The 23,639-nt window shown below is 44.2% G+C and overlaps 1 protein-coding gene across 5 annotated transcripts in view; it reads right to left on the reverse strand.

Moving 5' to 3' along the window:
* Positions 1–23,639, reverse strand: part of Sgk3 (serum/glucocorticoid regulated kinase family member 3) — a 93,209-nt gene that overhangs the window by 27,161 nt on the left and 42,409 nt on the right. For 3 of the 5 annotated variants that reach the window (XM_060385891.1, XM_021644433.2, XM_060385892.1), the window contains exons 2-4: positions 8,817–9,021; positions 3,639–3,722; positions 26–98 (exon numbers count right to left, since the gene is read on the reverse strand). In XM_060385891.1, coding sequence (XP_060241874.1) covers positions 26–98; positions 3,639–3,722; positions 8,817–8,912 — 253 coding nt within the window. In that variant the 5' untranslated portion in view covers positions 8,913–9,021. Of the gene's footprint in view, positions 1–25; positions 99–3,638; positions 3,723–8,816; positions 9,022–19,616; positions 19,721–22,582; positions 22,724–23,639 lie in introns of those variants that run through there. The other 2 variants (XM_060385889.1, XM_060385890.1) reach the window with 2 other exon arrangements.

The following is a 23,639-nucleotide window of genomic DNA, read 5'->3' on the forward strand; positions in this document are numbered from 1 at the left end:
TTAAGACTGCGAAGCTTTCGCTTACCTGGATCAAAATTATCACCAAATATTCTCTTGGCAGGAATCTTCAGAGCCATAGCAGGGAACTGTTTCTTCAACTGAATTTTAAAAAACATTTCGTGAGTTAATTTCTTAAGTTATTTGTGTCTGCATAACACAATATCATCTTAAGGAAAATTATTCATAGTATGATGATACAATATACAATACTAATACCTATGAATAAAAGGCCACAGGCTGAGTAACCATCTTATTTTATCCCAGGAAATTATTTAGTGTCTTTGTGGCCTTGGATAGTTATTTAACATTTCTGGGCCTGGGGGTGGGGAGAATGAGGGGATGTTCTTTGTGTCTGTAAAATGAGCACCTTTCAGATTTTGTTGTGCAGTTCTCCATTCAGTAAGCATTTAGATAAAGAATATATCTGGGTTTTGCAGGTACTACCCAACCTTTACCTCAAGAAATGTCCTCTTTAAGATCTATAGCAACAGATAAATAACAATTTTCAGAGAAAGTGAATTATGTTTGCTTTCAATACTCTCAACACAGAAAAAAAACCAGGTCATGTTCAGCCTGATTTCTGTAGTTTTAAATAATACGGTTGATACTGTTTTTTTGTGGTGACAAGAGGCAGAATTTGAAACAGCTGTAAGAAAGACAAAATTATCAAATAAAAAGATGAAAACTTAAAAAAATGGGAGAAATATGGAGAGATAGGCACCCAGGGATGTAAGAAGAGGCAACAGGTCAGTGCTCACACAGATCTAAAGTAAGTAATTTTTAAAAACTCCTAAAAACATCACAAAGGCTAGCACCGCTGTTACTGGCTGCTATTTATCTCTAAAACTGTAATTTCACTTACAGTCACTACCTTGAAATCCTTTGTTAAGCAGTATGTAAAACAATGAATGGGAAAGCCAATTACATAAGCTTTAATGAAACATCAAGAGCAGAGAACAGTAAGCACTGTCCCTGAGTGGTAATATTTAAGGCAATGGCTTAAATTTAATCTACTGTAATCATTCCAATCCACTTGGGAAACAGTTTGTCTCTTAGCTGAGATAACCCTAACTTCCTTAATACATTTTTTGAAAAATCTTAAAAATGACAGCCTACATATAGATTTACCTATTTTTCAAACTTTATTAATGTGATGTGTATGCAACTTTGTATGTGCACTGTGGGAACAGGAGCCCCAGAGGACAGAGAAGATACTGAAAGTCCTCAAAAGGAGTTCGAGGTGGTTGCGAGCCACCCGTGAGGACCCTTTTGTAAGAACAGCAAGGGCTACCTTCCCAGCCCCAACATTTACGTTATTTTAAAATCAGGAGACAAAGTTAAGAAATGAAGAATTACCTTTCTAAGTATAAAGAAAATTTTTCTAGAGATGCCTAGTGATCTACTCATTAAATGCACCACGGGTGTAAGATGGAATCTCAAGAGTCATTCTGATTTGCATTTCCCTGATGCCTAAGAACACTGAACATTTCTTTAAGTGTTTCTCAGACATTCAATATTTTTCTGTTGAGAATTCTAGCTCTCTGTTCCCTATTTTTTAATTGGGCTATTTGATTTATTGGTATCTAATTTCTTGTGTTCTTTATATATTTTGGATATTAGTCGGATGTAGGGCTGGTAAAGATCTTTTCCCATTCTGTAGGCTGCCATTTTGTCCTATTGATGGTGTCCTTTGCTTTACAGAATCTTTTCAGTTTTATGAGGTCTATTTATTAATTGTTGTTCCACCACACCACAAGGACACTTGCTCAATTATGATCACAGCAGACAGACACTGGAAACAACCTAGATTAGATGTCCCTCAACTAAAGAATGGCTAAAGAAAATGTGGTACATTTACACAATGGTATATTGTTCAACTATTAAAACAAGAACACAGGCCTAGCACTGAAAGGCAAAGGAAGGCGGATCTCTGAGTTCAAGGCCAGCCTGGTCTACAGAGTAAGTTCCAGGACAGCCAGGGATACACAGAATAACCCTGTCTCAAGAAACCAAACCAAACCAAACAAAAACCAGTAACAAAAAAACCAAGGACATCATAAAATTTGCAGGTATATGGATGGAACTAGGAAAAAAAATCATCTTGAGTGAGGCAACACAGATCCAGAAAGACACATATGATATGTACTCACTTTTAAGTACAGGATAACCATGCTACAATCCACAGACCCAAAGAAACTAAGAAACAAGGAGGACCCAAAGGAAGATGTTTGAATTTCACTCCGAAGAGGAAATAGACCCTGGAGGTAGATGAATAGAGAAAACTGGGTGGGAGGGGATGGGGAGGGAAATGGGAAGGGAGGATCAGGTGTGAGGAAAATGGCTGAGGCCTGGGAAAGAAAACAAAAATTGGTTGGAGGGGCATCTCTGGGACAAGCCGGAGACCTGGGATGGGAGACTATGAGGGAGACTATGGTGGTGACCCCAGCTGACACTCCAACAGGAGACATTTAGCCTGACATGGCCACCTCATAGCCAGACAGAACTTCCAGTGAAGTGATGGGAACACCAACCCACCCACAAAGCCTTCCACCCAAAATGTGTCCAGCCTCCAGATATGCAGGGATAAAGATGGAGCAGAGATCGAGGAATGGCCAATCAATGACTGGCCCCACTTGACACCCATCCTATAGGAGAGAGCCAACCCTTGACATTATTAATAATATTCTGCTTTGATTGCAGACAGGAGACTAGGACTGGCTGTCCTCTGAGAGGCTCCACCCAGCAGCTGATGGAAACAGATGCAGAAACCCACAGCCAAACATTAGGCAGAGCTTAGGGAGTCTTGTGAAAGAGGCAGGGGTTGGGGGTCGGGGGAAGATTAAGGGAGCTGGAAGGGTCAAGGACTCTACAAGAAGACCTACGAAGTCAACTAACCTGGGCCCATGGTGGCTCATAGAGACTGAACCACCAACCAAAGAGCACACATGGGCTGGACCTAGTCCCCTGCACATATGTAGCAGATGTGCAGCTTGTTTTTCACATGGGTGCCCTAACAACTGGAACAGGGGCTGTCTCTGACTTTATTGCCCACCACTGGATCCCTCCCCCTAGCTGTGTCAGTGAGAGAGGCTGTGTCTAGCTCTGCTGTGACTTGATGTGCCAGGGCAGGTTGGTATCTTTGGGGAGGGGGATTTCCACTTCTCTGAGGAGAAGTGGAGGGAAAAATGGGAGGAGGAAGGTATGAGGGGGAGTCTGGGAGGAGAAGAGGAAAGTGGGCTGTGGTCAGGATGTAAAGTGAATAAATTAATTAATGGAAAAAAATAATGTCACAGAAAAGGAGTGTACAGCTGATGCTTTCAGATCTATGGCATAGAGCTAAAGATTTTAACCAGAACTGCCTTGAGGAATACCATTATTACTTAGCATAAAGGACTTGTGCCTAATGTCATCGGACACTAAACTGTCCTTGAGTTCTTTATCTCTTTTCTCACCCTCGATGTCCGTAAGGAATTGTCTTTCTTTCCACATTTCACATAAAGATTGTAAGTTAAGATGCCTATGAAGAATCCCTTTTCCCTCTTTTGCTTGGTAACGTGTTTATTTACTCATTTAAATACACCTCTCTCAGCTCATGGATTTAGTGTTTTGCTTTAGACAGGAATGATGTAGTCTCTTACAGAATTGTAAAGTTTGTCGAATTCTGCATATCTCCTGAAGACAAACCACTCACTTCTGCCCACAGAGACCAGAACTTTATAAACCTGTAGAAACAAAAAAAGATATAGTTTAACAAACGTGGACTGCAAAGATACCATACATAAAAACTGTCTTAACGTTCACAAAACTGATAACTGTTCATATAACTCTCCACTATAAGAAAACTCGTATCAAATAAAGCACAGTATTTCATCTTCTAAAGCCTTTTTTGTCTAGCAATGTTAACTATTCTTTACTTTTGGGTAATTTAACATCTGCATTTAAAATTTTATATACACAACTTCTTTGTAACAAGCTTTAAACACACACATACACACATTAGTGTGAACTATAAGCTGATAGTTTTTTTTTTTTTAAATCCCGATTAGATCATCACAAGTAACTCAAGAGAGTATTTGACTTTGCAGTGCCAGGAAAACACAACACTAAACTTGAAATTTTGTTTTCAGAGAAAAACCATGTAAACACGTGCTCACAATCAGAGCTACCGAATTCTAACGCTTTACCATCCTGGCCACGTTTTCCTCCAAGAATGAAAAATTACAGAACGGATGACATTTTCATATGTATCAGCTACCTACGGCCTTATAGAGTACAAATTATAGAGTATTTTCAAAAGTGCTGCTTGGCCCACAGTGAACTCATCTACTCCTTCTCTTATTCCCAGATCAGCTTTCATGCAGTAGTTTTCAAATAATAATTGCATCCTTACATTTTTCTAATGCTATATTACAAATGTGTCTAATATCTTCATAGACATCCTCACTGGATTATAACCATCAATCTTAAGAAGCAAACAGAATTATATCCCCTACTAGATGTGAGAAAATGCCAGTCAAAAAGTTGATTTACTCAATCAAAAAAGATATAAAACTTCAACTAAAAACCTCTATGTATCACTCCTCCCCCAACACACATATGAGAACTGGCATTAAATCATCCGCAGGTACAGAATTAACTTTCATAATCCAGCCCAAAGATAGCCTCAGAAAACAACTCCACATATTGTAATGAACTATGAGAAAAAAAAAAAAAAAGAGTTTGAGGAACCCAAACATGCTATCGTTTCTAGCAAGGATATAACAGTAAGTGTAGACTATAAACACAGGTGACTGATGAAGGGCTTGGGTTATAAATCCAATTTTTATAGTGGTAACTGGTTATGAGTTTATCCAGTAAATGCGTGTCCACATTCTCCTAGTGTCAGAAAAACTAGGTTCATCTCAGACAGCCACACAAATGTGTACAAATGATCCTTTCCTCCAAAAGGTGGGTAGTTCACATTTAAAGTTCATATAAAATGACGCTGTGAGGAAGGCAAGGCTCTAATACTTCGTGATGCACGCCGTATGAACGGTCACGCTGGCAGGGCCCTGGGATATAAAGCTGTATAAAGCTCCAGCCTTCTATGAGAGGAGTGATGAAAGCTCACTGAAGGCAAGGCAAAGCCGCTGGTACCAGGCAGCAGGCAAAGCGCTGGGTCAGCTTAGGCACCTTGAGCTGTAGGCACTGAAGAGTCCGAGGAGCTGCTCTATGCCAACTGTTAGTCCATGCTGTGAAATACACTTGGGATGTCATGGAACTTGTACTTTTGGAGAATAACCATGAACACCCCTTTATTCACTGCATGTCAGAAATGAGGAGACTCACAGATCAGCCAAGTGACTAAGACTAGACTGTGGGGTCTCCCTATCGGGAGACGGAAGCAGCAGAGGCACAAAGGACAAAACTAGGTCTGTGACCGTGGGCGTCTTAAAACCCTGTACCCGTTTCCCGGTGAGTATGCCGAAGAGGGAGATGGGCTCCCCTGGCCACCCAGCTACAGCCAAGATCATAGCCTAGGTTCCAGGACAGAGAGTCTCTGGAGCAAACAGACACACACAGACACACAGAGACATACACATACACAGACTCAAATAAGCTCCAACACTAACAACAACAAATCACAAACAGGCAAAAACTGCAAACCTTTCAAATTAAAAAAATATTTTTCTAAGGTTCTTAAAGTTTTTACATCTAAGAATGCCAGCCATGTCTATCTGCGCACCATGTGCAGTGCCCTCGGGCCACTAGATCTTCAGGGACTGGAGTGGAAGATGGCTGTGAGGTACCACGTTGGTGCTAGGAACTGAAACCAGGTCCCATGGAGAAGCAGCCAGTGCTCGTAACCTCCGAGCCATCTCTCCAGCCAGATAATTCTCATTAGGCCTACACTACTTAAGGTCTACTTAAGGGTCTGCTGAAACAATACCCTTAGGTGTTAGGTTAGGCCTTCCTCAAAGGACCTTACATTTTGGTAGGCAAGGTCCACATAAAAAGACAAAATAGACTAGGTAGTGAAAATGGCTTTTTAAAAATTAAGTAAGGTAAGAGGGACAGAGAGTGAAAGTGGTAGGGTGGGGTGCAAATGTGCTGTTTTGTTTTTTAAGTACAAACACACACACACAGCTTCAACTCAGAAACCATTCGGGCATCTGAAGGAAGTATATGAACAAGACGACTTGCCCAGAGGCTCTGAACATGCAGGGCATAGCAGGAGAGTTATCAGGGCCAGGGTCCTGGTAAAGGCCTCCCTGACTCTTTCACAGAATGTATCAAAGAATCTCGCCTTGAAAAGAGCAAAGGACACTTAGGTTAATCCTGTCCACGCTGCCAAACTTGGTGGGAGGAACCTGAAGTCCCTGAAGGGCAGAAGGGCCCAAAGGTAAGAACCAGGAGTAAAGGAAAGAAGAGCTACGCACACTCCAGTGTTTTACCCTAGCTACAACAGCCCTTTGCTAGCCTTCAAGGTGAAACTGCTTAAAAAAACGCTTATGCATGTGTATTGGCAAGCACACATGTGACAGATATACACACTTCTGCAACATAGAGGGTAGGGAGAGATACACACTCCAACCTCTCTACTTGTATAAATGTAGGGAGGTGTGTGTGTGTGAGTGTGTGTGTGTGTGTGTGTGTGTAAACTTGGTGGGAGGTGAAAGGAAGGGAAAACAGAGCCAGTGAACTGTTTCGTGGTTCTACATTTGAACCCTGAGAGAGCGCTACCATTTGGGGTCACCTCTACAAATTGATAGAGAAGAATATAGTTGTTGGTGTAACACTTCAGCTCTTCTTAACTCCCGTGTGAACATGATTTTGGCTGAAAGTCACTTGTCACAGGGTTCAGCTGGTAAGGGTCCAGTGACCTGCACTGCTGATCAGTGGTGGTCCAAAAGGGGGCTGGTAAGCAATACTGAGAACAAAGGCACCGTGTCAGCAGTGTGCCCTATGAGACCCAGTCACACCAGCAGAAGGTGTTCTCAAGTCAGCCCAGCCTGCAAAAGCATGCCAAGCTCAGGCTGAAGCTGGATGAGATGGCGTACACCTTTAATCCCAGCACTCAGGGAGGCAGAGGCAGGCAGATCACTCTAAGTTTGAGGACAGCCTGGTCTACAGAGCAAGTCCAGGACAGCCAAGGCTACGCAGAAAAACCCGTCTTGAAAAGCCGAGAGAGAGAGAGAGAGAGAGAGAGAGAGAGAGAGAGAGAAGTCCAGGCTGTGGCATTTAAGCCATAGACAGGCTAGAATGGACAGTCACCATCTGGAACATGACAGATGTACAGACACAGGGATGACACACGTTCTTCAGAAGTGGACATCCTTCTTCCCATAAACCAAAATGTCAACCCTGGTAAGATTGTGTGTTCAAGTAAGATGATGGAGTGGGGCATTTTTTACCTGGATGAAATTAAGTGATAAACAGAGCTAAAGTCAAACAAATTTCTTCACACTACACAGTAGTCAGGGACAAGCAAGAACAGACCCGAGAACATCTTCGGGAGAAGGGCAGGAAATCTCCACATACACTGACTCGAGTATTGAAACTGAACATAATGGTTGGTTTCACTCTTCTAATAGGGACATGCCTGTTCTCAGCTGGAGGGACAGCTCAGAGTTACGATGACCTCTTGTAGGGCTGGAGAGATGGCTCAGCACTGGAGAATCTTCTAGAGGACCCAGATGTGGGTCCTAGCACCCACACGACAGCTTATTAACCATATGTAACTCCAGTTCCAGGGTATCCTTTTCTGGTTTCTGAGGGCACTTAACAGAGTTTGTACACAGACACACATGGATGCAAAACATCAATATGCACACGAATTTTCAAAAGACTGGTTGTGCAATCGTGAAGACAGAGTTTGGATCCTAGAGCTCTGGAAGAGGCTGTGTGTTCAGCACACATCTGTAATCCAAGCTCTGAGGGAAGGCAGAGATAGGGGTTTGCTTTTGAGTTTTGGGCTTTTAGTAACAAAGAAAACATGAGCCTCAGACTCAAAGAGAGACCCTGCCTCAAAAGAATGGGCACGGTGTGTGTGTGGGGGGAAGCTGGAGAGATGGCTCAGCAGTTAAGAGCATTGTCTGCTCTCCCAGAGGTCCCGAGTTCCATCTCAGAAACCACATGGTGGCTCACAACCATCTATGCCCTCTACTGGGCTTTTCCGGCATGCGGGTGTACATGCAGACAGAGCATTGGTGCATAAAACAAAATCATTAAAAAAAAAAAAAGAATGGGCACGGACAAAGGACACCCGTGGACACCTGACTCCTTTGTCCTTTGTGGGGCCACAAGCATGCAATTTACACATCCAAGTAAATGGATCCTTTCAGGTGAAAAGACATAAAAGAGAGCAACATTTTAAAAATGAAGTGGAAAGAAATAAATGCCCTAAGGCATTATAGCAATTTCAGGACGGTAGTTCTTAACATGGGCTCAGGGACTTCAAGAGTCTACACCACCTGACAGCTAACAGTGCAAAGACACAATGTCTATACACAAACATATAGGGCTTTTGAGTTTCTCCTTCTTTTTTGTAGTTTTTTTGAGAGAGGGCTTCTCTGCATAGCCCTGGATGTGTTGAAACTCACTATAGACAAGGCTGGCCTTGAACTCAGAGATCCACCTTCCTCAGCCTCCAGAGTGCTAGGATTAGTGGTATGTGCCACACTGCCTGGTCTAAAGTTTTGTGAGGATAGCTCATCCCATTTGGTAAAATCTGGACAGGTAGGGAGGAGAGGAGCAGACTCCTTCCTGGTTAGGAAAGAACACGAGTAAAGACAGTCAATGTCCTTACTCTCGGGAGCTTCCTGCTACACACTTACCGTGAACCTCTTCTTCTTCTCTCTGTGCTCATCAGAGCTGGGGATGCTTACGCTTGGGCAGCTCTCCTTGTAGTCCATGGTACAATCTCTCTGCATTTAACGTCTTGGAGGACACAGAAACTGAGCCTGAAGTTTCAAAGTTCTCAGCAGAGCTAACCCAAAATATGAAACCTCTTGACGTAAAGTTCAAACTCCATCATGGAACCTTAAACAACAGGAAAAAAAAAACACCAATTTTAAAAAGCAAAAAATAAAAAGGCATTATGAAGCTGCAGAAATAGCTCAGCAGTCAAGAGAGCTGGCTGTTCTTACAGAAGATCAGAATTCCTAGAACCAATATCAGGTCTGTCTCTCTTTCTCTCTCTCTCTCTCTCTCTCTCTCTCTCTCTCTCTCACACACACACACTTCCTCATCCCAGAATGTGTAGAGTTGGTTCAACGTATGAAAAAGGGTAGATGTAATCTACACATAAACAAGCCGAAAGGAAAAACAACAACACATGATCATCTCATTGGATGCAGAAAAGGCCTTTGACAAAATCCAATCCTTCCCCTCCTGGAGATTAGGGATAAAAGAGGCATACCTAAACATAATAAAGGCAATGTACAGCAAGCCTATAGCCAACACCAAATTAAAAGGTGAGAAACACAAAGCAATTTCACTAAAATCAGGAACAAGGCAAGACTGTTTACACTATACCTTTTTAGGACCTTAACTGAAGTCTTAGATAAAGCAATAGAACAACTGAAGGAAACCAAGGGGATACAAATTGTTAAGAAAGAAAGCAAAGTATTTCTTTGCTCTAATAGTATACCTAGGTGACCTTAAAACTTCCACTAGGAACACACAGGAAAAAAAAAGAAAACAAAACTGGGATAACTGAAACAATCCTGAACAGTGAGCGAACTGCTGGAGGTCTGAGCATTCCAGATTTCAAGCTGTACTGCAGAGCTACAGTAATAAATACAGCATGAAAACAGACGTGTTGGTCAACAGAATCGAAGTGAAGAGCCAGACATAAATCTAGACACCTGATCTTGATAAAAAAGGTAGAAATATATTGGAAGGTAGGCAGCATCTTTATCAAAGGGTGCTGTTCAAACTGGAGGTAGAAGAATGAAACAGATTTAAAAAACTTTGACTCCAAATGGAATGAAATGGAAACAGCCTAGATGTATCCCAACTGAAGAATGGTTATGAAGAAGATATGGTACACATTTACACAACAGTGTTACTCAGATGCTACAAAAAAAAAAAAAGACAACATGAAATTTTCAGGCAGATGAATGGAACAAAAACACCCTGAGTGAAGTAACCCAGACCTAATAAAAAAACATGGCACGTACTCGCTTATATGTGGATGTTAGCCATTAAATAAATGATAACCAAGTCACAATATAGTAGAGCCAGAGAGGTCAGAAGAAGGGACTGGGGAAAATTAAATTAATTTTATGGGTGGGCTGGGGTGGGAATGGGGCGGATGGGAACAGGAGGATCAGGTTGCGGTGGTGGAGCGGAGATGGTACTGAGGGAGGGAATACCGGGAGAGACAGCTACTATTGAGGAGCATTTGAGGGCTCAAATAAAAGCTTAGTGCAGTGGAAACTTCCTAAAATATATGAAGGAGATCCTAGTAAAGTACCCAAATAAAGAGGAAAATGGAGTCCTGGGCATCTCTTGTTACCAAACAGAGTTTCCAGAACCAGTTCTGGGTTACATCCAGTTGAATTGTTGGACAGTAGGTCCCATGAAAATCCCCAAACAACCCAGGCTCTTGCCAAGACAACTGGTTGCTCTCCTCAAACTGCGGAGAGCAAGGCCCCACTGCTGAAGACAACACTCACACAACTCACCGAACACAGAGAGAGTGAGCTGCTTTTTACATAGAACCAAACCCATGTTCTAGTGTCTTTGCTATGGAAAAGCACTCTGTAGGCTACCAAAACAGAAATGCAAACACCAATTCAGCCACAAAGCCTTTGATCTGCAAACTGTCCTGCTGGCAAAATATGCTAGGGCAATGGTGGCACAAAGTTTGTGTGTGTAAGTAACCAACCAATGTCTGCTCTGACTTAAGGCTTACTCCATGAGACAGAACCCATAGCCAATGTGGCTTGGTTAACCAAGACCCAGTTACTAGATAACCCAGAGACTTAGGGTAAAACCAAATACTAGACACACACACACACAGAGAGAGAGAGAGAGAGAAAGAGAGAGAGAGAGAGAGAGACAGACAGACAGACAGACAAAAGGACAAAGAGGTGGTGATAAAATGACTCCTAATGATATTCGGCTACATTAACAGATCAGTGCCTTGTTCAGCCATCATCAAGGAGGCTTCCTCCTGCAGTAGATAGGAACACAGAGACCCACAGCCAGATACACAGTTAGAAAGAGAGACCTTGGGACACACAGCTCTAAATGGAGTATCTCCATCAAATCCCTCCTCTCAGAGCTCAGGGGTCCCCACAGAAGAGAAGGCAGAAGGCGGAAGGGAACCAGAAGGGATAGAGGACACCAAGAGAACAAGGTCCTCTAAGTCACTGAGCAAAGCTCCTATGAGCCGAGAGACGGAAGGAGCAAGCACAGGGCCCACAGGTCTGCACCAGGTCCTCTGCGTATATATTATACATAGCTCTCAGTTTAACATTTTTATGGGACTCCTGAGTATATGAACGAGTAAGTCTCTGATTCTTGTGATTTCTCTTGGGCTCTTTTCCTTCTGTTGATTTGCCTTGTCCAACTCCGATGTGATGGTTTTTGTTTTATTTTGTTATGTTTGGTCGTTATCGCTTAGAAGCCTGTTCAGAAATCAGTATCATTATCAAAAAGCTGATAAGAGCCAGGGGCGGTGGTGCACTCAGGGAGGCAGACAGATCTCTGTGAGTTCAAGGCCAGCCTGGTCTACCATCAAGTCCAGGACAGTCAAGACACAGAGAAACCCTGTCTCGAAAAACCAAAACCAAACCAAAAAGCTGATGAATCAGGAGTTTTGAATCCTATCATACCTCCACTTAAACTGTCTATTCCAGAGCTCAAAAAAACTTTGCGACATGACTACGATTGCCAAAATCTAACCAGGTGGTGTAATTCCAGATGCAAGACAACCCAAATGCTGGGATGGTGACTGTTACGATAATCCCTGATAGTATACAGCTCAGGAGCTGGGAAATGGTGTCTTTTCTGACAGTATCAGTGGAGGCGAGATTCAGCCTGCTCTCACGTGACAGAAACAGCAGTACCCACCACCACTGTCATACCGCAGAGCTACATTTGCAACGTTTCCAGAATATGGTCCCGACTCTAGAGCAGCAGTTCCGAACCTGTGAGTCTCAATCCTTTGGGGGTTGAACAAGCCTTTCACAGGGGCCATGGATACCCTGCCTATCAGATTCCTTACAACAGCAAAATTAGTTATGAAGCAGCAATGAAAGTAACTTTACAGTTGGGGGTCACCACAACACGAGGAGCCTATAAAAGGGTCGCAGCATTGGGAAGGTTGAGAATCTCTGCTCCAGAAGCCTGAGATCATGCTGAATCACAGGCCACCACACTGATGACATTAGCTTAACTGGCTCCAGTAAACCAGAAACAGCAAACAGCAAGCCCCAGAAACAGAGGACGGGAGGAAAGTGCCACAGAAACTCAGGATCTACTATACCACAGATTCCCTAGGGCTTCGCTGCTTTGAGACAGGATGTCCTGTCTCACATGAGGGACGACACTGCTTCCACTGAGACATGAGCAAAACAACCTAGACTTCATGTCTAGATGTGCGGATCCACTTACTGAGAAACCCAGAGAGGCTGCCAGCTTTTCCTGACATCTACTCTATAAGGCGGCACTGTAAGGATGAAAGGTGCCCTACCCCGAGCCTGTCTTGTCACACTCAACAGAGCTAGGAATGACGCAGGAGGTGAGGATGGTTTGCGGGGTCTCAGACAAGCATCAAGAGGAGAGTGAAAGCTACTGACCCTTAGTATTTGCCAACAGCTACTGTCCATTTGGTTCCCTTGGTAATTGGCCTGAGAAGAGATCTCTGTGGACAGCCAAGACACTGCTAACAGGAACAGGAAATGAACAGGGCACTATCTGAGTCACCAAATCAAACCACTATGCATGTACGGCAGCATTCCACTTGGAATAGTAAAGGCAAAACTGATTCTGGGCAGGTCCAGATTGCCCAAGTTTGTGTTTGGGAAAAGTGGTAGATTCCACTGGCAATGGACAGTTAGGATTTAAACCAAGATGCTCTGATGCTGGTTTTTGTTTTGTTTTTTTATCCATCTACCATACACTCTCCACAATACGTACACACACCCTACAGAGTCCTACAGGAACCAAAGGAGAAGACTTGTGAAGTGTTTATTTGAGACAAGACTTTGCTGTGCTGCCTTGAACTCCTGAGCTCAAGTGATTTCACCTACCTCATTCTCCGAAGTAGCTAGGCCCACAGAAGCATGCCCCCACGCCTGTCTTTCATGAACTTACCTTTAAGTAGTCAAAGCAGAATTAGGAAAAAGTAACGTTAATTTTACTATGAATTTAATTCTGATTTATTCCATAAAAGCCAAGCAATTAAAATTCTGAAGAAGCATCCTCTGATCACACTCTAAACAGACTAGAATGAAAAGAAGACTGACCAAAAAAAAATTTTTTTTTCTTAAAGCAAACAAACGCAACTGGGAAAAAGAACAGGAAAAGCCATTCTGGCCCTGTGAAATAAAAATGGGAAATTTTGGAGAAGTTCAAACGATATTAGCTTTTCAGATAATGACAAGAACAAAAACAGTAGCAGGGTTGCAGACGGTCTCTACAGCTGTTTTTGAGACATGGTTCCACTCAGACGAAGTCATCAGATGTCAATTCACAGCAGGGAAACTGAGCTTACTGTACACTCGTCTTCAATACGGGCATGGCCGCCAAGATGGAAGAAGAACTGCCAAGAGACCAGCCAGGTCTGAAGAGGCACAGCTAACTCAGGAGGGCAGCACAACAGCCAGGAAGGATTACATAACAGCTCTCACCTGGGAGCAATTCAGCAACAGCTGAAGGCATTTTCAGTGGCCTACCCTTGGAGAGGTCGGGAATGAGGCACAGGACTACCCCTGCAATGTCAGTGCTGAGGAAACCACCTGTGCGTGATGCGCTTCCCTGTGAGGAGCCGAGTGTGGGTGCCCAGCACTGTTCAAATGAAGGAGGGAGCAGTGATCTGACCGAAATCTCCATGCTTCAGAGACAGATCCAATCCTGGATCCAATCCCAGTGCAAGCAGGCTAGTTGGATAAGCAGATTCAATGAGCTCCAGTTCAAGTGAGAGAGCTTGCCTCAATAAACAAACGAGTGAAGACTGATAACTGACTGCTGGATGATCGGCCCTACACAGGACATCCAGAGCAAGCCCTACCTGAAGGCTCAAAAAGGAACATCATAAAAGAGGGAGCAGAAGAGTAAAAGAATGTAGCAACTGGAGGATGGGGAAGAGTGCTATGAAATGACACCTTCTGGACAAGACATGGCTGTGGCACTCATGAACTCACAGTAGCCCTAGTTCTGTGTGTTAAGACCCGAACAAGGCCAAGTCAGTGAACATTTCAGCATGGAGACATAAGGCCCCACACCTTTAGCTGAGGAGCCATTGGCAGCGGATGGCTGCTGGGAGACGATCATTTTTCTTTGGTGGTATGGCCCTGATAGGCTGTCCACATTCCAGGAGAAAGCGGCACATTCAAGTGGACATTAAGTAGCACTAATTGTACTCAGTGCATTATTAAAAACAAAACAAGCCCATGAAGTTAGGAGGAGGATATGTTTGGAAAAGTCTGTGGAAAGCTGGAGGAAGGGGAAAGGCTATGGGTATGAGAAAAATACATTGTATGTATGTATGTAAAAAATTCTCAACAAAATCATTAAAGTTAAAAAATAATTGTTAACGGGGGTGGTGGTGGCTCAGACATTTAATCTCAGCACTCAGGGAGGCAGAGACAGGTAGATTGCTATGAGTCCAAGGCCAGCCTGGTCTACAAAGTTAGTCCAGGACAGCCAAGGCTACACAGAGAACCCTGTCTCAAAAAACAAAACAGAACAAATAAGTGTAAATCAACAAGATATTTTCAGTAAAGGAGATTATCTTTTTTACTTTTACTTATTTTAAGGATTTAATCTTAGATTACATACATATGGGTTAAACTCTACTGTGAAAAATGTTCAAACTCTATGTTAATTTTTTTTCATCTAAGTACTGCTTAAATATATGAACATTCATTGAGCCTAGTGTGGGCTATATAAAACCCATACTCCCTTAGCCTCATGTCCCACCTACCCCCCCCCCACACCTTTTAAAGCCTATTTCTTCAGGGATTTTAAAGTGGTTCAACGCTGCCTAGCAAACCACACTCTATTTGAAGGTAGACACCATCATGAATTGTATCCATTCTTAAAAAATAAAGCAAAGAGAGACAAGGAGTTGCAGTAAGGCACGGGATTAAGGCTGGAAACTCTATGAATGTCTGCAGCAGGACAGAACTGGAAACTGGTAACTGAGAACAATGATACCCAAACAAAAGGGCTAAAAGACTCAATAAGAGGATACGAAAGAAAACCCATGCATATAGAAAAGCCCCAGAATATAACCTGGAAACCTGAATGGCCTGATATGGCGAAGACTGTAGACGCGACCCCACAGGCAGCAGCCAATGAGTATGAAGACACTGAGAAGGTAAGCCATGACTGGAAGAAAATATCTGCAAAAGTTATTCAGTAAAGGAATGTCACCTAATACATTTGAGGGGTGTCTAAAAGAATTTTAAAAAAGAAAAACACAATTTAAAAATGGGCCAAAGACTCTTCCATACAATTTCATCAAGTAAGATTCACATCGGCCAACATGACTTGCCACCAAGCCTCCTGACTGCAGGACTCGAGTTCCATTTCTGGGCCTGACATGGTGGAACTCATACAACCTGTACTCTGACCTCCACATGTATACAATGTGGCATACAACTGCTTTCCCAACCAAACACAGAGGCAGATAAAAATAATTTAAAGAAAAAAAAACAACATATATACAGGTGGCAAATAAGCACACCTTAATAAGATAAGATTCTTCGTAACGTATCATCACAGACATGCAAATTAAAACGAGATTCTAGGGCTATAGCTGGGATAAGATACTTACCTATTCATTCAAGGCCCCGTATTCAATCCTCACCAGGGGAAAGAGGAAGAAAAAGGAGAGAGAAAAGAATGGAGAGGAAGCAATTTCTTTGGAGATACACGTCTTTTAGAATGGACTATATCCAGAAAACTTAGACCACCAAATGCTCTGAGGAAGGAGCCAAAGGAAACTCCCATTCACTTTGGAAGACACTAATGGAGTCTTACGAAAACTAAAGCACAATGATTTAGAGCGCCTGCCGTTCTAGCTGAGGACATGAACTCGGTTCCTAGCATCGCTGCTGGGCCACTCATCTGCCTGTAACTTAAGTTCTAGGAGATCTGAAATTCTCTCCTGGCCTCCATGGCTGCTGAACACTCATGTGCACAGATACTGCCATGCAAATAAATCTTTAACAATAGCACAACAAAAGCCTAACCCTTTTCCCTAGCTGGCAGCATGGAGGCCACACCATGCCTGGAATCACTGTAAAAGACATAACCCACCCACCAGGCACTGACAGGACTGGCAGCCTGTCTCAAAAAGTCCAGGAAGCTGAAAATCCCCAAACGGGTGGCACAGTCAAGCCGGCCCAGCATAAAGCGTGTTCTCTCTGTGATGAACACGGTTCTACGTGTGTGTTGCTTTCACAGCACAGCACCTGTGCATTCAGGGCAAGCTAGAGTTGGCTCCATGACCGACAAAGGACACCACGGGAGGCTCCAGTGTGGCCCATCCAGAACCCAAGACAGAAACGAACCAAAATGGAGGCCACAAGCTAACACCAAGGAGACAGGGATCCGGGCAGAATCACCAGGCAACAAGAAGATGGGAACAAAGGATGCTAGATTAATTAACTGCTTTATTAAAAAGAAAAAACCCAAGAGTTAAAGTTTTATATCCATACACACACAAACGCTGTAAATGTATGTCAGAATAGCTTTGTTTGTAACTGCCTAAACATAGAGGCAATCAAGATATCCTTTGGTGGGTGAGCGGATTAATAAACTGTCATACACAGACGATGGGATATTCTTTAATGCTACAAAGAAGCAAGCTCTTAGGCCAGAGAGAGACATGAGGGGGTGATCTTAAAATACACATCACTAAGAGATACAGGTCTGAGAAGGCTCCACTCTGTGAGCTCTCACCTAACTGAAATTAGAATCAAGGCAGAGCCACAGGATAATAAAAAGACCAGTGGCCGCCAAGGGCAGCAGGGTGGGAAGAGAAAGATGTGGAGTACAGGATTTTCAAAGTATAATCTGATACTAAACATGGGAGTATAGCATTCTGACTTGTCCATACTCACACAATGTACACCAACAGAGAAACCTCAACGTAAACTAATTACTTCCGGTGATTATGATAGGCTCATCAGCTGGTGAATGAACCAATATGCTCGGGGTTGGTGATAATGGAGGTGGGGTACATGGAAGGGTTAGAGACAAATGGGAGGTCTCTGTACCTACCTCTTAATTTGACACAGGGAAAATGCAAGACTTAAAAACTACAAGCATATCCTAATTTACCTAGAAAACTAGGGACAGGGGAGGGGATCATTTCTAAGTAGGAAACAAGATGAGTGGCTTTTAAAATTACCTTAAAGGCCCCTCCCAGGAAATTCTAACCCCGAACCAACTGGTTATTTTATTAAAGTTTACTGCAGTATATAAATCTCTACTTATTTACTTCCGCCTCTGAGGATGCTAGCTCCAACCATAGCTGAAATGCTTCCACAGAAACAAAGCAAGTCTTTGTCCCATCTGTAAATTAGGTTCCCCCAGAAGAGATTTTAAAACCTAACAGGATCCTGATGAAAGATACATAGTAACCTTCTCCCCTTCCTGGAGCTCACAGCATGAATCAGTTACAACCTTTCCTGTTTTCCTTGCTAGCACATCCTTCCTCCAAGGCCTGCTCCCACCCCCTTTTTGATTTTTCCCTGTTCTGTAATCACAGAGCTGTCCTAATATTCCCTAAGCTATACTCTCTTAGAGGCACCTTTATTCCTCCTGATTTTTGATAGTGAAAAGTGATACAGTTGGAACCAACACAATGAAAAGTATGCATCTATCAATTTGAGAAGGGTCCAAGAGCCAGCCTCAGGGGAAGCCATGTGAGCCCTGCTCCCTGAAACTACTAAGGACAGGTAGGGAGGGGAAATGAGTGAGGAGGCACAGTGGCCACTGAGGGCCTTTTGTATTCCTTTCTAGAATCAGAACTGCCAGCTACAGAGGAAGGCTCTAAAGTTCTCCGCAGACTTGATTCAGAACACACAGGGTGGCAAGGCTGGGCCCTGTCCCTCTCACCTCCCAAGGTCATTGTGTCTTGGGGTCCCAGTCACAATGGGGCTGCACTGTTCTTCCAAGCCTTTCCATTCACATACTCACACAGAGAACTTCAAGGACACCCCTTAAGGTCAGTGAGCATAAGCAGAGTGGGAGGGAGGCAGAAAGTGGAGCTGGGCTGAGACTGTGTACACTGGAGGAGTTCAGACAGGAGTTTCTGTCTCTCTCTCCTACACAAAGCGCACAAACTCAACCATTACCAGTGGATAGACTTCCATTCTGATCCTGTCTCTACCCCGCTTCTGCCACAATAGCTAGTGGGTAAATCTGAGCTATGCTAAGGCGGGCTGGTATGATCCCGTAACCAGAGCCTCCTCATTGCTTGCTCAGTCTTCCGAATCATTACCGTTTCCCTCCTTACTCCGTCGTTCCCTTCATTACACACACCACTAGGCTGTGATATCTTAATACACCCTCCCTGGAAACACAGATTTCCTTGCACGGCACTTCCTGCGGGGTGGGGATGTCTCGCAGGTCTGCGCCTCAACATTCTAAACAAAGGCATCTCAAAAACAAGGAGGATCTGGGTATTTGCTTTCAAATTTTTTTCCTAAAAGTAAGCTTTATTGTTATCACATTTGAAGACATTCTCCAAAGCACACTAATTATATATAACCAATTACATACTTAAATTATAATACTTAATGAAATTACAGTACATGATTCAAGTCCTGACCTAACTACACCACTAGCAAAAGCTATAAAATTTTAATTTAAAGTTTTAAAATGTCCAAGTTTAAGACCTTTATATATAGCTTTCCTCAGTAATTTTTTTTTTTTCATTAGTAACTGCAAGCTTCATTCTAGGAATGGTTAAAGAAATTCAGATCTATGTCTGCCTACTCAAGAACAAAGTTAAGCTAATGTGTTCTCCAATACAGGGGGAAAAAAAACCAGCTCAATTTGGTATGCAACAGAAAAACAGATCAAAACTGAATGGCAGAAATGTCTGAAGTTCTTTAAAAAGAAAAAAAGACAGGGTCTTACTCAGACTCATCCTAAACTCCAGATATTCCTATCTCAGCTTCTTGAATAAACTCTTGAATCAAGTTTATATCTGAAAATGTCACAAATGAAATAAAAACAATGACTTAATTGGAATATGCACACAGACATTTTTAACGTACAGTTAAAAAAAAACTTGGTTAAACCAAATGCTGATATCAAACAAAAAACATAAGCTTTACCAATAAACTCAAGTATGTCACACTGCGCCAATGAAATAAAAACTCTGGGATGTATCTTCCCCACACATGCAAGAAGACAAACTAAGAAGAGGTATGAACATGTACCTGTTATCTCAGCACTCAAGAGGCTGAAGCCGGAGGGAGGGCTGCAACTTCAAGGCCAGCCTAGACTACACAGAGACCATATCTGAGAGTGGGGAGGAGACAGACACAGAGAGAAATTACATTGTGTGGACTCAGAGCCAAACAGAAGAAGGGAATGTTCAGTCCTATCCAGCTCAGAAAACAAAGAGAAACAGCACTATGTGTGCCTGGAGATATAAAAACAAGACACGGCTTAGGAATAACACGCCACAAGAAAACCCAAAGCTGCAGCTGTTGCTCTGTGCAGTCTGTCTTATATATTCAAGTCTTTCTGCTTCCTACTCAATTTCCCTGCCATCTCTCTAAGCCCGCACTCTCAAAACAAGCTGTGAAGTGTCATCTCTAAGGATTGGAAGGTCTATTAGAACTTGAGTACGTATTTACTTATGAAGCAGATACGTGGGCCTGTGTCCTTTCAAAGTAACTGGAAAACTCTGAGGAAGTAAAACATGGAGATTCTGCATGCGATCCTTCGTGTCCGTCTAGATGCAGCGACAGGTGAAGAGAAGGCCACTCAGAGAATCCCAAGTCAAGGAAGACTGTGGTCACTTTCTGAGGAAGCTAGCACCAGAACTCTGAGAAAAGAGCAAGCCAACCGGACTCACCCAGCATCTGGGCGAGGTGGCATGGAAGGGGCAGGGTGGGGGTGGGGTGCAGGCTAAACACTAAACTGAAAGGGCAGCAGGGGTCTCAGCACAAACGGTACAGCTATCTGTCTATCTGTCTGAATGCCAGCTCACCTGAGGAGAGCAGCCAAGTCACTAGTAAAAACAAAACTATCACAAAGCAATCGATACTCTCACGTTGGGGCTTTACAAAGCGCTGCCACTGAAACCTTACTTCATGTTTAAAAGCCTAGGTTAGGATCGCTGTTTTCATCTGTGGGAGATACAGGCTGGAAAAGTGTGTAGGAGGAAGATAAATGCCTTGGCTTCTCACTCTGGGTCCCCCTCTGCAGAAGTGAAAGACTTCAAAAAGGCAACCGCAGGTCTATAGGTATAATTAGATGGAACGAAGACCGCCTGACAACAATTAGAGTGGCTTGTTTGGAAAAAATGGTAGAAAAACTTAGCTATCTGCCTGTGGAGTATGAGGGAATTAAACCTTGTCTGGAGGTTTTATTCCTGGGCAACAAGGCAAGGCAAAGTGTTGCTGCATTAGCCTAAGTAACTATTAATTGTGCTGGAAATATCTGTTCAAAGCCATATATCCACTAGCTTTTTGTGCCAAGTGCTGTTTTCCAGGCACTGGGGATTCAGCAGGGAACATGAGCGGAAGCACCCTTAGCCACATGGAACTTACCCTCTAGTGGCAGACAGCAGATGAGTAATTACACAAACAGGTAAGTATACATTATAGGAAGTGTGGGGCTGCATGCAATTTTAAATAAGAAGGAAACATCTGAACAAACATCCAGAGGGGAGGGAGTGGGCAATGCACAGAGCTGGTAAGTCAGCAATTCACACATCACTATCTCAAAATAATTTTACTCTGGAAGGCTTTTGAAGTTACCAGCTACCTTGCCACATCACATTTCAGGGTTAGCATTCCTGACCATATCCTACCCAATCAAGAAAGCGTCACCAACAGCAAGCAGCACGGTGAATAACTGTCAATGGGGGCAATTTATTTACATCTGTACACAGAGAAGGGAGCTGCATTTTGAAAAACAAAAACAAAACACTGCCAGAACGTGTTCGCACAAAGCTTCAGACAATCATCTTGTTCTCAAAGCAATAATTGATGCAGCAGCTCCCAGACTTGTGATTTAAATCAAAGGTGCTGAAGAATGATTATGAATCATGCAATTAAACTACCAAGCAGGATGTTGCTGAGCAAAGAAACTCACAGCACCATAAAACTGTCAAAAATAAGAACAGTAAGTCCCATCTTCTTTTGGTTTGAAAATGTGTTGATCAGCGGAGCTGAGTTCAAAGCTCTGCCGTTTATTGGTTCAGATTTTTTCCCCTTTTGCCATTTTCTGAGACAAGGTCTATCCTTGAAGTCACTGTGAAGCTCAGACTGGCCTTGAACTTTCAGCAATCTTCCTGTCTCTGCTCCTGAGTGCAGAGCTTTCAAGCAGCCTCCAGTTTCTTCACTGCTGTTTCTATGTGGCAAGCTGTTGTTCAGAAGGTCTCTCTACTTTGGGTGCTGTGCTTTATGCATTTCTGCAATAGTACACAACAAAGCAAGCACTCATCCCGAACAGCACAGCCTTTGCATCTATCCGACTCTCGAAATGAGGTTACACTCATCCCAAAAAGCATCTCCTTTTATCGTCCTTTAGAATAGTTCTCAAAAACTTAGGGTTTCTGAGTTCGGGAGAGTAGTTTAGTTCATGGGCAGAGCATGTGCTGGTGGTGGGTGGGTGTTTCCATCCCAAGCACCAAGAAAAGATCTTGGTGTTTGCAACGTTTGGGGAGGGACTGATTTGGAACAACGTGATGATGAGACTAGAGTACTCCTTAGTACTAGAGACAAGAACCTTTTGGACACAGGTCAGGAACCGCCTCAAAGGACTCTCCCAAGCATCTCCGACAACAGCTCTGAGGAGAGACCCGATTCCCAAAAATGACAACCTTAGAGATTCATGCTCATCAGAATGCAGAGCGAAAATATCCAACACTCGTTGCCAGGCACTCGGTATTTAACCCAATCTTTACAACAATCCCGTAAGACTGCAAGTTCCAGCACCATCATTTTACATTCGTGAAAACCCGTGGCGCACAGAAGCTGTGCAAACTGCTCAAGTCCACCAGAGGTCAGGTATTCCAACTCAGAAGCCTGCGCCCTAATCCCCGAGCCCCGCTGCTCCGTCCTGCAACCCCGAGGTCCTCTAACAGTCCTTTACTGTCGCGCCTCCCGGTTCCGGCAGGCAACCCGAAGCCAACGTCCAGAACCCGTGGACATTACGGAAAACACACTACCTGAGGCTCCTGGGGGCTTTGTGAAGGGTGGGTGTGCGGGACCGCTCCGGAGTCCTCCCTCCGCAGCAAGTGCGGTGGCCAGCGCCGCGGCTCCTGCGGGACCCGCGAGCGGTCAGCCGGCAGCCCGGCGACGCCCCGCCCACGCCCCGCCCCGCTCGCGCGCGCAGGTCCCGCTAGGCAGCCCCGGTACACCTGCGGTCGCCCGGCCCGCCCGCACTGCGCTCCGCGGCCTGCGCGCTCACCCCAGGAACGCAGCCCGGGGCGCGTGGCGAGCTGCAGGCGCCACCCCGCTGCACGGGGCCGCCCCGCCCGGCCGCCCTTCCCACCTGCCCCTAGGGCGCCCCGCCCGCCCCGTCCCCGCCGGTCACCTAGCGCCCGACAAAGGTCCCGGCAGACCGCAACCCCGAGAGGTCCTGAGTAAATAAGGCCGGACACTCCCTGCCCTCCCCCGGAGTGGGGGTTGAACCCGGAGACGCGGGGCAGTGGGTAAGGAAGGGAGGGACACGGGAAGAGGGAAGAGAAGAAAGTGAAGGAGGAGGCTTGGGGTGGCAAAGACAAGCACTCTCCCCGAGTCCCGCTGAAGTGAGCTCTTCGACTACAAGGTCACTCCGCTGCCCCAACAGGGTAGGGCTTGCACGTGAATTCGGTGTTCCACGCGCGGAGAGTCCCTGGGAATGCTATTCAGAGGGGCAAAGAAACAATCCCGCTATTGGCCTCCGTCTCAGGCCCTCCTGCTTCCTTTTAAAATTTATAAGACGGGCATGGTGTAGCACTCAAGTCTGCAATCAGCCCTTGAGAGGCAGCCTTGGCTACACCGTGAGTTCGAGGCCAAACTGGACTACATGGGACCCTGCCGATACACAGACAGACAGATGGATAGATGCTGGTGGGTAGATGGATGAATAGACAGGGAGGTGGAGGCAAATGGATCAGATTCAAGCCCATCCTGACATACACAACCAGTTCAAGGTCACTACTACTTAAGAGCCCGGAGACCAAAGGGGCTAAGGAAAGGAAAGGCTGGGGTGAGGACAGCGGGAAGGAAGGAATGAATTAT

The sequence above is a fragment of the Meriones unguiculatus genome, chromosome 6 (genome assembly GCF_030254825.1).
Source record: "Meriones unguiculatus strain TT.TT164.6M chromosome 6, Bangor_MerUng_6.1, whole genome shotgun sequence".
NCBI classification, from domain to species: Eukaryota; Metazoa; Chordata; class Mammalia; order Rodentia; family Muridae; genus Meriones; species Meriones unguiculatus.